General features: G+C 43.6%; 1 protein-coding gene across 1 annotated transcript in view; it reads left to right on the top strand.

The window, feature by feature from the left end:
- The first annotated feature begins 770 nt into the window (after positions 1–770).
- The window catches only part of ACSF2 (acyl-CoA synthetase family member 2), a 599,164-nt gene continuing 587,931 nt past the window's right edge, over positions 771–12,003 (top strand). The window contains exon 1 of the mRNA XM_069200070.1: positions 771–1,642. Within this exon, the coding sequence (XP_069056171.1) occupies positions 1,560–1,642 (83 nt within the window). The 5' untranslated portion in view covers positions 771–1,559. The remainder of the gene's footprint in view (positions 1,643–12,003) is intronic.

Here is a 12,003-nt window from a genome sequence, read left to right as displayed (position 1 = left end):
ATCATTTATTTTTCTTATTATTGCTAACTTTGTGTTTTGCCTACCATCCTGCTCCAGATGAAAAAAAGCTTGATGCATAAATGTGTATTTAAATTTCTTCCCTTTTATTGTCATTTGTTCCTTAAACGTTTTTTGTGAAGGCAGAGAATAATCCCATACTAAGAAAACGGATCACAGCACCCATCGGGTCATAGCGCTTTGTTTCCAAACTTTCAGGCGCTCTGCACAGTAGCCCCCTCTGCTGTACTACATGGTTAAAAGACATTGACAAGGCCACTAGTGCTTAAATTGGCTTTGCTTGTTTTGTCTGTATATCTGCCAGTGTGCCATCTGAAGAATGTTTACAACTTGTCTCTCTCTGTGGCAATCTTCTACAGGCTACTGCCAGTCAGAAAGTATGCTTCTTCGTGGTGGGTGGGTGGATTTCCTGTCTGTTTCGTTCTCTCGGGTCCCATCTTTCATGGTGTGTGTGACTGGGGTAAATATCATTACATATTTCTCCGGCTGTAGACGCGTGTCTCGGACGATCGGCTACGAGTCCTCTTATCTGTCACACTGCATGCGACCATGTGTGTACTACTTCTGATAATGTGTTTTAACGGGTCCCTTTATCTATCAGAAAAGAACAGTGTTTCTTTGTATGTGTTTTCGCAGCCTCCCCGTCCCCCCTCAGTCAGCCTGCCCCACGGTTGCAGACATGCCTCCTCCGCTCAGGGACAGTGCAGCCGGAAGACGGCGCTCACTAGCAGCAGGCGCGGTTTACAGACATTGGCATTTCCTTTGCACTGTGGATGTGGCCCACACTCGAGGCAGTGGCTGCTGGTTTCTGCTGGATTCCCCTTGACGCTCGACATTTGCAGATAGTCCCTGCTCAGAGCCAGGCGCAGGCGTGTGGGTTCTTGTGAAGCCTGCGGGGGGCGCTGGGTGCCGCTTTAGGAATTTGGGTCCCTGTGGCGCTGCCGAGCGGCGTGAGAACTCCCCGGGGAGCCGGACAGGGGTGACGAGGCAGGCTACCGACTGTGAAAGCCAGTGAGCACCTGGAGGAGGAGCCCGCGGGGACCAGCGGTGCCAAGACTGACCCGAGGGTCATCCCAGGGTAAAGCTGGTGGGCGGTTGGGGTCAAGACTGCGTGGAAGGGGAGCCCACACCTGAACGTCCCGGGGGTGGTGGGATTAGCGAAAACTTTACAGAGTGACAAGGTCTCATAGGTGGGCTTCACACTTGATTTTGGGACAGGGGAACTCGCGTGTGAGAAGGGGAGCTTACAGCACACTCGAGGAACTCCTAGGCGACCGACGGAGTTTGCAGGCGAAGGAGATAACTTGCAGGCGGTCGACGGAGCTCGCATGTGACGTAAGGAGTTTGCACGTGACGTCAGGAGCTCGCAGGTGACTGGGGAGCTTGCAGGTGGCCGACCCAGCTCAGGCTTTATTGCAGTTTGTAGGAGAACTCGGGGCTCACGTGCGAGCTGACAAGCGACTGGGCGAGACCGCAGGTGACCTGAGGAGGCTCTCAGGTGACTGCAGTGACTGCAGAAGATCACACGGTGACGTCGAGCGATGGCCTGCTCTGTGCTGAGGAAGCTCTGCGGGGGTCGGGGAAGTTGGAGCCACGTGCGGATCCGGTCCCTTCACTGCAGCAGGTAAGGGGGGAAGCGGTCGGGGAGTGAATGCTGTACACCCCAGGGGGGCAAGGTCACGGTGACTAGAGGGCCGCCGGTATTCTGATATGTAAATGCAAATACAATACATACGTTTGACTGGCTTTTAACCTCCGCGATATTTGACTCCCATACTGACCCGTACAAGGCGACCAGCGGGTCTAGAAGGGTCTCCAACCCCCACCCTCTTTTGGGATTCACCCTGTGCTGTGGAAACCAAGTCGCCTGTCCTGGGATTGATATGAACATACTTAGTTCTGCGCCAGTCATCTGGTCACCGCCGGTCACAGGGGCGACTTTGCAGGAGGGCTTCACTCACAGAGTCCAGGCGCGTAGTAGCTTCAAATGGGGTGCTCGGGGTTTGGGATGTTACACCCCCCAAAAAAAGAATTGTATTTTCTGATAAATAGTTGGGAACGTGTGCTTTATTTATTTATTTGTTAATTTGTTTGTTTATTTATTTATTCAGTTTTATATAGCGCGGACCTTACTCATAAGTGTCCAAGCGCTTTACAACAGAACAAGTAACATTGCAAGAGAAATTGAGAATTGAAACAAAATGTACCTATTATTTACTAAAAAACATCTTTAGAGAAATTGCAGAAGAGATACAAGGTTATACAGAATAAAACTACATACTTTCATAATTAAATACAATATACCTTAAAATGGGACTCTTAAATAACAGAGTTATAGCTTACGAGATAGTTCAGTAGCAGTTAGGGTTATGCGAATGAAGGTGGGGTGAAGGCCTAGTATAGATTATGCCGAGTGGTGGTATTGTGAAAAATATCTTCGGAAGAGAATGTTTTTGAGGTCCGTTTTGAGGGTTCTGAAGGAGGTGGTGGTGGGAAGGTTTATTGGCAGTGTCAGTTAGTTATTGTAAGATGTCAGTAGAATTTCACCAGGAGTTTTTGCATACACACAGACACAAATTCACACATGCTCTCTTCCTCCCTGTTTTGAAAGTTCTAAACAATATTGGTCATTAAAAAACTATTGTTTTCTTTCTTAGTACTCCTTCCTACAAATCCACTTCTCTCTCTCTTTCCACTGCCCCTTATGTCCCATCTCACAAACCTTGCTTGTTGTATGATGTATTTAAACATTATATGCCAACCTGATTGTCGGAAGATCGGAAGCTCAACCTCCCCTCCTAATCTTACTGACCGGTCTACGCCCCTGCATGAGCCCATAGTTTACTAGTCGGCGGAAGTGTCCTGCAGGGGTAAACACGTCTGATAACTGGTCACCACATATCTTTTTCGTACACAAGATGCCATGTGCATGCCCAGATGCAAGGCAGCAGATTCCATTGGTGCAGTGGCACTGGGGCCCAATGAACCCTGATTATTATAGTATAGGCAGTGGACTTGGGGGTGGGGTGAAGATTCCCTTCCTTGTACCAGGGCCCGTAACTTACAGGCTACGACATTGTCTAGGTGTTAGACACTAAAACATAGTGCTCCAAAAACTGGTTGGTTGTAGCAACCCCCAGATGCAGGGCACAAGTCGTGGGTACACAGCGTCCCCCCACTATTTTCACAGGGTGGACCCCACTGAAATATACTGAACTTGTCCCGGTGTAATTTTCAGACATTGGGACACATACAGCAGCTCTTGAACCTTGTCTGCTTTTGTTTTCCAGCTGCAAGGTGCAGGCGGGCAGGGGGCTTTCATGTTTCAGACTCCAACTGAGCCCTTGACAGAGGCCGAATTTAAGGGGCCATCAGGCATCCTTTGGTTCCACTTATTTTGACTGGAAGCTATCTGAGCCTCACACCTAGATGCAAATGCAGGGGAGGGAAAACAAAGGCACACAGCTTTTTTATCACTTCACTAATACTTGAGAGGCATGTTTTTTAGTTGTACAATCCCTGTTTATAAGAGATTTTCATGCACTGTAAGAATGTCAGATTTGTTGGTCTGTTTCAGTATTTGCACATAAAACAATTTAAATACCACTATTTTGTTTTATTTCTTTTATAGTGCTACTCATCCTACTGCAGGGTGTCAGAGCACCTTACATCAAACTTACACATTACACGTTGTCAAATCTTGTAAATGTGTAAATCAATGTACAAAATGTGTTACCTAAGACAGTGAGGGTTACAAGGTGTAGGGTTTACATTTCCTGCATAGCTTGATATATTAGAAAAATTACCATTTATGAACGGCAAGTAACAAAAGGATCTCTGAGTTAAAATCAGTAACTAACTGACCTACCGACATATAATAAAAATGTCATTTGCAGTTAGATGGTGTGCTTTGAAGCAGGCACATTAACCCTCTATGCTACTTTGATTCAAAACTGGGACTAGAGAAACAAGCATTGCAATGCAATGGGTTTCGCGTTTGCTCGAGTTAAAGCTATTAGTGTTTTAAACTCCTAACCTGACTTTTCTTGACATATAAACTGAAAAGTAAAACAGTTTCACATAAGCAAGCAGACAGCCACCATGAGTGCAAAACATACACACAAAAGGAAACAAGTTCGCTCGCAATGAAACGTATGGGCAAAAGAGGGTCAGTGTCATGCAAAGCACGCAACTATTGCCCAGCGAGATCGCGCTGCATAAAAAATAAAGAGAAAAAGTAGTCCAGAAGCCATACGGAAAACATGGAGCCTCGTATGGTTTCATTAGTTGGCAGGTGCTCTCGAGGAGGGCTTAACACCGGAAAAGGCATGATGTATGCATGTCTTTCACCGATTAAATCAAGCGATTTTGAAAGGCAAGCCCACCAACCAATGAAAGTGACAGGTGTGACATGGGTGTGGTTAAAAGCCCACAGAGAGGTTACAACAAGGACAGAGCGCTTTGCGCTCTACCCTAAAGTACAGTTACTCCAGCAAATGCGTTACCGTCCAAAGTTATCTTACCATTATTCTTGTTCCCTGAGATTTACTGGCACACAAAGATCTCTGCAACAGGTGCCTTAACCCCATAATATATTTTAAAACGTAGGCTTTGCCAACAAGCAGAACAGATTTATTCCCACGTTTCTCCTTGTTTCCAATTTCTTTGTGGCAGGGTTTGAAAAAAATAATTGTGTAAATTGAGGCCCAGATTTTGCATCTGGTTGTGTCACTTTTTTGGCACAAGTCCAACGCAAATTCTCATTTGTTAAATATTGTAATGAGCTCAAATGTAATACTGGTAGACCTGCTAAACCTGTATGAGGTCTGAAGATGTGATGTCACTTAATGTGACGTCACTTCTTGTGAGGTCGTGGGTCGTGATGCCACTTCCTGTGATGCCATGTGCTGTGATGTCACTCGCCATGATCTCACATGCATACTGCCTAAGTTAGTATTATTATAACTTATTTTTTTAGAACATGTGCCCAGCCCAGATGTCATGTGCAGTGCCCTCGTGTTAACACTGCCATAATCTGGGTATAGCAATCGCTATTAACAAATTCGGTTTGGATGGAATGGTGGAATGTTTTTCGATTGCAGGGAAGGCTTGGGCTGTACAGTAGTTTCGAAAAGTCCGTGCTTTATTGAAACGAAAGATAGTGAGATAAAAAAAATCCGTGGCACCTTTCCGAACTGTTATTGCCGCCGATTGTCTTCGGTAGAAGGCAGGAGTGTTCTTTTGTCGTTTCAGCCTGGACTTCGTTTATAAAATGAAATGGTTGTTTGCAGACGGCCCCTATTATGATGGAATGCGTTTTTAACGACCAACACCACTCATGTCTAGTGGAGGAGTGGGTCTTTAATGACATTCCCCAGTAGTCAATGAGAGATCGTCTGGATTATAAATAATGCCTCTGTTTGGTCGGGTGTTAATAGACTAGTTAGTTATGTAAGTGAGACAGTGTGAGTATTTTTATACAATTTCTCAATGTACCTTAAGGGGATGAGGCTCTATTTGAAATGCTTCTGTGAAATTGTGTTTTTTGGTGATGGGATTAGATTTTGTCTAAGGAAGCCTGTGTTTGCTGACAGCCTTTCCAAATGCCTGACGGAAGGGTGGGTGTTTTGGTTCACTCCTTTTCAGGTCGAGCATAGCAGCTTAACCCCTTTGCTGCCTGCCTGCCCGCCCGCCCCCCATGTCATGCATTTTTTTGGCTATTTGGAACAGTTCGCGCTTAGGCCCTCATAACTTTTTCTCCACATAAGCTACCCACGCCAAATTTGTGTCCTTTTTTCGCAACATCCTAGGGATTCTAGATGTACCCAGAGTTTGTGAGTTTCCCTGGAGGAGACCAAGAATTTAGCCAAAATACAGCAAAACATTTGTTTAAAAAAAAAAAAAAAAAATGGGAAAAAGGGCTGCAGAAGAAGGCTTGTGTTTCTTTTCCCTGAAAATGGCATCAACAAAGGGTTTGCGGAGCTAAAATCACCATCTTCCCAGCTTTAAGGAACAGGCAGACTCGAATCAGAAAACCACATTTTTTCAACACAATTTTGGCATTTTACTGAGACATACCTCATTGTTACTATTTTTTGTGCTTTTAGCCTCCTTCCACTTAGTGGCAGAAATGAGTGTGAAACCAATGCTGGATCCCAGAAAGCTAAACATTTCTGAAAAGTAAACAAAATTCTAAAATCAACAAGGGGTCAATTGTGTAGATCCTACAATGTTTTCCTACAGAAAATAACAGCTAAAATAAAAAAAAAATTGAAATGGAGGTGAAAAAACAGCCATTTCTCTCCACGTTTTACTCTGTAACTTTTTCCTGTCATGTCAGATTTTCAGAAGCAACATACCGTTACGTCTGCTGGACTAATCTGGTTGCGGGAATATATAGGGCTTGTAGGTTCATCAAGACCCCTAGGTACCCAGAGCCAATAAAGGAGCTGCACCTTGCAATGGGTTTTCATTGTATACCGGATATACAGCAATTCATTTGGTGAAATATAAAAAGTGAAAAATAGATATCATGGAAACCTTTATATTTCCAAGATGGGCACAAGATAAGGTGTTGAGAAGCAGTGGTTATTTGCACATCTCTGAATTCCGGAGTCCCCATACTAGCATGTGAATTACAGGGCATTTCTCAAATAGACATCTTTATTACACACTGTCTTACATTTGGAAGGTAAAAATGTAGAGGAATACAAGGGGCAATAACAATTGTTATTCTATTCTGTGTTTCCCCCAAGTCTCCCGATACAAATGGTACCTTGCTTGCGTAGCTAGGCCTAATGCCTGCAACAGGAAATGCAACATGGACACATCACGTTTTCCCAAAGAAAACAGACCTGTTTTTTGCAAAGTGCCTAGCTGTGGATTTTGGCCTCTAGCTCAGTCAGCACCTAGGAAAACCTAGCAAACCTATACATTTTTTAAAACTAGACACCTGGGGAATTCAGAATGGGGTGACTTGTGGGTCTCTCATCAGGTTCTGTTACCCAGAATCCTTTGCAAACCTTACAATTTGCCAAAAAAACACTTTTCCCCACATTTTGGTGATAGAATGTTCTGGAATCTGAGAGGAGCCACAAATTTCCTTCCACCCAGCGTTCCCCCAAGTCTCTTGATAAAAATGGTACCTCACTTGTGTGGGTAGGCCTAGTGCCAGCAACAGGAAATGCCCCAAAACTCTATGTAGACACATAAAATTATCAGATACAAAACTACCTGTTTTTGCAGGGGGGGGGGGGGGCACTGGCATTTGCGGTCCTGGGCTCAGCTGCCTTCTAGGGAAACCTACCAAACCCAAACATTTCTGTAAACTAAACAAGAGAGTCTGGAGAGGTGTGACTTGTGTGGATCCCCCAGTGATTTCTTACCCAGAATCATCAGCAAACCTCAAATTTAGCTAAAAAAAACACATTTTCCCACATTTCTGTGTGGGATCACTGCAGTGGCACACATTTCCTACCACTCAAAGTTCCCCTCCTGGTAAAAATGATGCCTCACTTGTGTAGGTGGGCCAAGTGCCTTGACAGGGAAGAGCCAAAAACATGTAAAAAATGAGGGGGAACCAAAGTGGTCCAAAAGGGCAGTTTGAAAAAAAAAACGTTTTTAGGCTGACAAGTGGGGCAGAATTTTAATCGGTATAGATGCGACAATGCTGTGTTGTGGTAGGAATTTTGTGGATTCCTGCAGATTCCTGCAGATTCCGGAAGGTTCCATCACAAAAATGTGGGGAAAAAAGTGTGATTTCCAGCAAAGTTGGAGGTTTGCAGGGCATTGTGGGTAAGAAAATGGTGCGTGGTGCATGTGAAGCACACCACCCTGGACTTGCCCAGATGTTTAGTTTTTAGATGTGTCTAGGTCTCGTAGATTTTTCTACATGGCAGCGGCACAAAGTCCAAAAAGTGCATCCCTCACCATTCCAAGTGTGATGATTATGAGAGTTAGACAAGCTCTCATAGGCTTTCTGCCCCCGTGGAGTGGATCATGGGTAATTGCCCCATCTGCCCACCGGTGGGCAGAACAACTTTGTCCCCATTTATTTGGGGTGGGGGTATGGCCGTACCCTCCCCACTCTCTTTTTTTGAAGAAAAAAATAATCTTCTCTAGTGGTCTTTCTGCCACTAAAGAAGGTGGTAGATCGGCCTATTCTTGGAGCGCCCTTGCCCAAGGGTTCACTCCCCATCTGTAAAAGAAAAGAAAAAAAACCTCCCCGGTGCCTAGTGGTTTCTGCCCCCAAGAGGGGCCGAAATGGCCTAAAATAAATTTGCCCCCCAGGGGAGCGACCCTTGCCTAAGGGGTTGCTCCCCTTTAGTGAAATCGTCATTAAAAAAAAGAAAATCCCTGGTGTCTAGAGGTTTTTGGCCCCCTTTGGGGCAGGCTGGGCTAAAAAATATAGGGCTGATCTGCCCCCAAGGGGGGTAGAAATGGCCCCAAAAGACTTTGAGATTTTGCCCCCCAGGGGAGCGACCCTTGCTTAAGGAGTCGCTCCCCACATCTTAAAAAAACCAACTCCAAAAAAAAATGATCCCTGGTTTCTATATGTTTCTGCCCCCCCCCCCCGGAGGCAGATCAGCCTAATTACAATAGGCCGATCTGCCCCTAGGGGCGGGCAGAAAAGGCCTTAAAAAAATGGGCCCCCTGGGAGCGATCCTTGCTCAAGTGGTCGCTCCCCTCTCCCGGTCGGAAGAGAAATGGAAAGCATTTCTCTTCCGGTCGCACTGGAAGCTGAGTTTCCAGCGCAAATGGGAGGCGACCTCTGATGAGGTCAGCGCGCGGTCATGTACTGACGTCATGGGGAGGCTTTGTTACACCTTGGCCATCACCCCTGTTACATGGCTAATTGCACTTTCGCTGATAAGTTTGACTGCAAGCATGCTCATGGAGGCTGTGGCGCTGTGAATCGGCTCGCTAATGTGAAACTGTTTTAATTTTAATTTTCAATTTATGTGGCAAGAAAAGTCAGGTTAGGAGTTTACAACGCTGATAACTCTAATTCGAGCAAATGCGAAACCCATTGCATTGCTAATGCTTGTTGTACAAATGGCCATTATTTACGTATGTTTTTAAATTTGGATATTTTATGTAAACAAGATGGTGCAGATGCTTTTAGAAAAGCCATAGTTATACATTAAAGATGGTTATGTGTTTGTCATGACTTCTGAGATGGATGGGGTGTTTGTCTTGACATCTGTTCATTTGCTCTGTGTGAGAAAGGTTGGATGCCTCTTATTACTACGTCTAGCATGTTTGTGAGAGGATGTGGATGATTGTAGACACTGACATATTTTAACTGGTTTGGTGATTGATTGTTATAACTCAACAGTACAGCACATTACAGTCCAGTACAGCAATTAAAAGCCAATAGTTCCTTTTTTTTGCACCAACTAGAATCAGTTTTTCGTGTGACATCTATTAAACCTTTAAAGGGTTTTTATACCTGTTCTAAGTACACCAACGTGCAAGGAAGCACCAGCACTACTGTATTAATATTATATGCAATAGTTATTATTTTGTATTTGCATTTTTGTTTACAAGTCCCTGGTCACTAACTTTAAGGCAGCAGCATGAATTTGTTTTCTTTTATGGCCTATGGTACATTTTCAGAAAAAAAACAAAGGATAAACTGAATTTATAGATAGCTGTTGAAATGTGATAAAAGGCAATGTTAAAAAACATAATAAAAAACACTGAAATATGCCAGTGATAGTTTAGTTTAATTAACTGTAACTTGTAGCCCTATCACACACTGCTTATGACCCCACATATTACAATGGGGGCTGCAGTACTCATTAGCAGTAACAATGTTGTTCTTCAAGTCTAATGGGCGATGTCATCAATGATGTCATGTAACATGCCGTTAGTGATGAAAACTACTAAACAGTTTACACTGATTAATTAAAAGCACGCTTTCTGAATAAAGTTCTAATACTCTGAAAATTTGGTGTAATTCAGTTCCAACTCCACGGCTGAAAAAAACAGTATGTAGGCCAAACAGTAAATGTTCTCGTACATGTTTCAGGACCCACAAAATAGCAATAATTTAAAATCATTGCCTCTAGATGGACTGAACATCATTGACATTACCGCCTTATTACTGCATATCTCAGTAGATTTCAGGAATGCATTGATTCCACATTCCAAATGGAATCATCACTGATGATGCTTTATGAAACTCCGCAGTGTCAGCTGTGCAGTCACTTAGCAAACACTTAGATACGATCTGAGGAAGGCAGAAGCCGAAACGTTATAGTGGAGATATATTTTTGTGCTAAGACATTCCTTATGAAAGGCATTTTTTATTTTCTTATTAACTTTGGCACTGTTTGAATCTGCAGGAAACTTTCCAAAAAAGGTCTTCCACACTCCTCCATTGAAAGATTGCATTGATGTGACAAGCAGGGACCAAGAAAAAGTGGGATGGGAGTCCCAAAACTTTGATTCCCAACTTTAATTCCCATACAAAAGTTTGCATCCCGATGCATAGAAATATCTGAATGGAATTACACCGAATGTTCAGATAGTCATTTCAGGGTTAGGGTTATGATCAGTGTGTCCCGAACATAAATAAAAATAAAAAAAAAAAAATATATATATATATATATATATATATATATATATATATATATATATATATATATATATATATATGAGATAGTAAGACGAGCGCACATTGACCCCTAGGGGCTTATGTGAAGCTTGGTTGTCTGGTCACTACATGACAACAGGTAATGGCAGCCATTACAGAGCCCTGGGACATGTCTTCAATTGCATTACATTGTAGTGAACGGCTATTTCTGAGGGTCACAAAAAGAAACGTATAAAAAGAGTGATAGTTGTCTAAATGTAAATTGTTTGTTGGTGATGTCATACTAATTTTAGGAATTGTGGTGTGTTCTTAAGTGATTCTATATATATATTTAACGTTAGCAATCAACAACTTATCTGGGTAGAGCTGTTGTCTTTGACGAGGCTTGCTTAAATACGCGATCTTGAAGACAAGTCAGTAAATGAATCACTGACTGTTGGCTTTTTGGGTGGTGGGTGCCCCAATTGAACAAACTTGAATCCAAGTTACCATTTTGGGTGCAGAGTTAACTGCTGACCTTTAGCTGGGATATGGCCCTGCGTTTTGTGGCAAGTATTCAGGTGTAGTGTCCAGTGGCACTGGTCATATTCCTATCACCCACAGTTTATTTGATTTTGTATGGTTAACGCTCTGATCCTGCCTTCACCTTTCCTCATTAACCGTTCTTGCTTTACCCTAATCTTTAACTTGTTAACTAATCAAGATCTGCCTTCGACACATTAACCATTTTTATTTTTCCTTCACCTGCATAGCTTTGCCATTATCTTCATCATAGTACTAACATTATTTTCTCCTTGGCATTGACTACTTAGAAATCATAATCTTCCCTCTTCTCCAATATGTGAACCAGCCACATGTTGCTCTTATTTTTGGTACATTAACAATCCTTGTTTTATTTTCCATTTGATGCATGGTCTGATTCTTCTTAGCTCAGAGATGAATATTTTTTAGGTCTGGCCTCGGTTGCGGCTGGCGTCTTGGCAATGTGGTGGGCGTGGGCAGGGGGAAGCACAACAAAAATAATAAAAAAATATATTAAAAAAAATAAACTTACCTAGTCGCCATCGCACTCCAGGCTCCCAGCCTGCCTTGCGCCAGTCATGATGATGCTCAGAGCAGCGTTATGATTGGCTGGAGCGCCCTGGCTGGGCGCTCCAGCGCACACTGGGAGCCTGGGCCAGCTCGGCACAGTGCCGGGTTGGAGAGAGCCCTTTTGCGGATGTGTGTTTGGCTGGCCCGAGACGGTCGGCCAAACATACATACGCACTGAGGGGAGTGCTTACCCCTATGGCCCGCCCCTTTTAAAACAATAATAAACAGTGTTTATTATAGTTTTATTTCTAAAGATTTGCAGCTCCTGCTGGCGGGGGTGAGGGTGCGATTTT

The sequence above is a fragment of the Pleurodeles waltl genome, chromosome 7 (genome assembly GCF_031143425.1).
Source record: "Pleurodeles waltl isolate 20211129_DDA chromosome 7, aPleWal1.hap1.20221129, whole genome shotgun sequence".
Taxonomy (NCBI): Eukaryota; Metazoa; Chordata; class Amphibia; order Caudata; family Salamandridae; genus Pleurodeles; species Pleurodeles waltl.
Note: the sequence above shows the minus strand (reverse complement) of the source record. Positions and strands in the feature narration are given on the sequence as shown.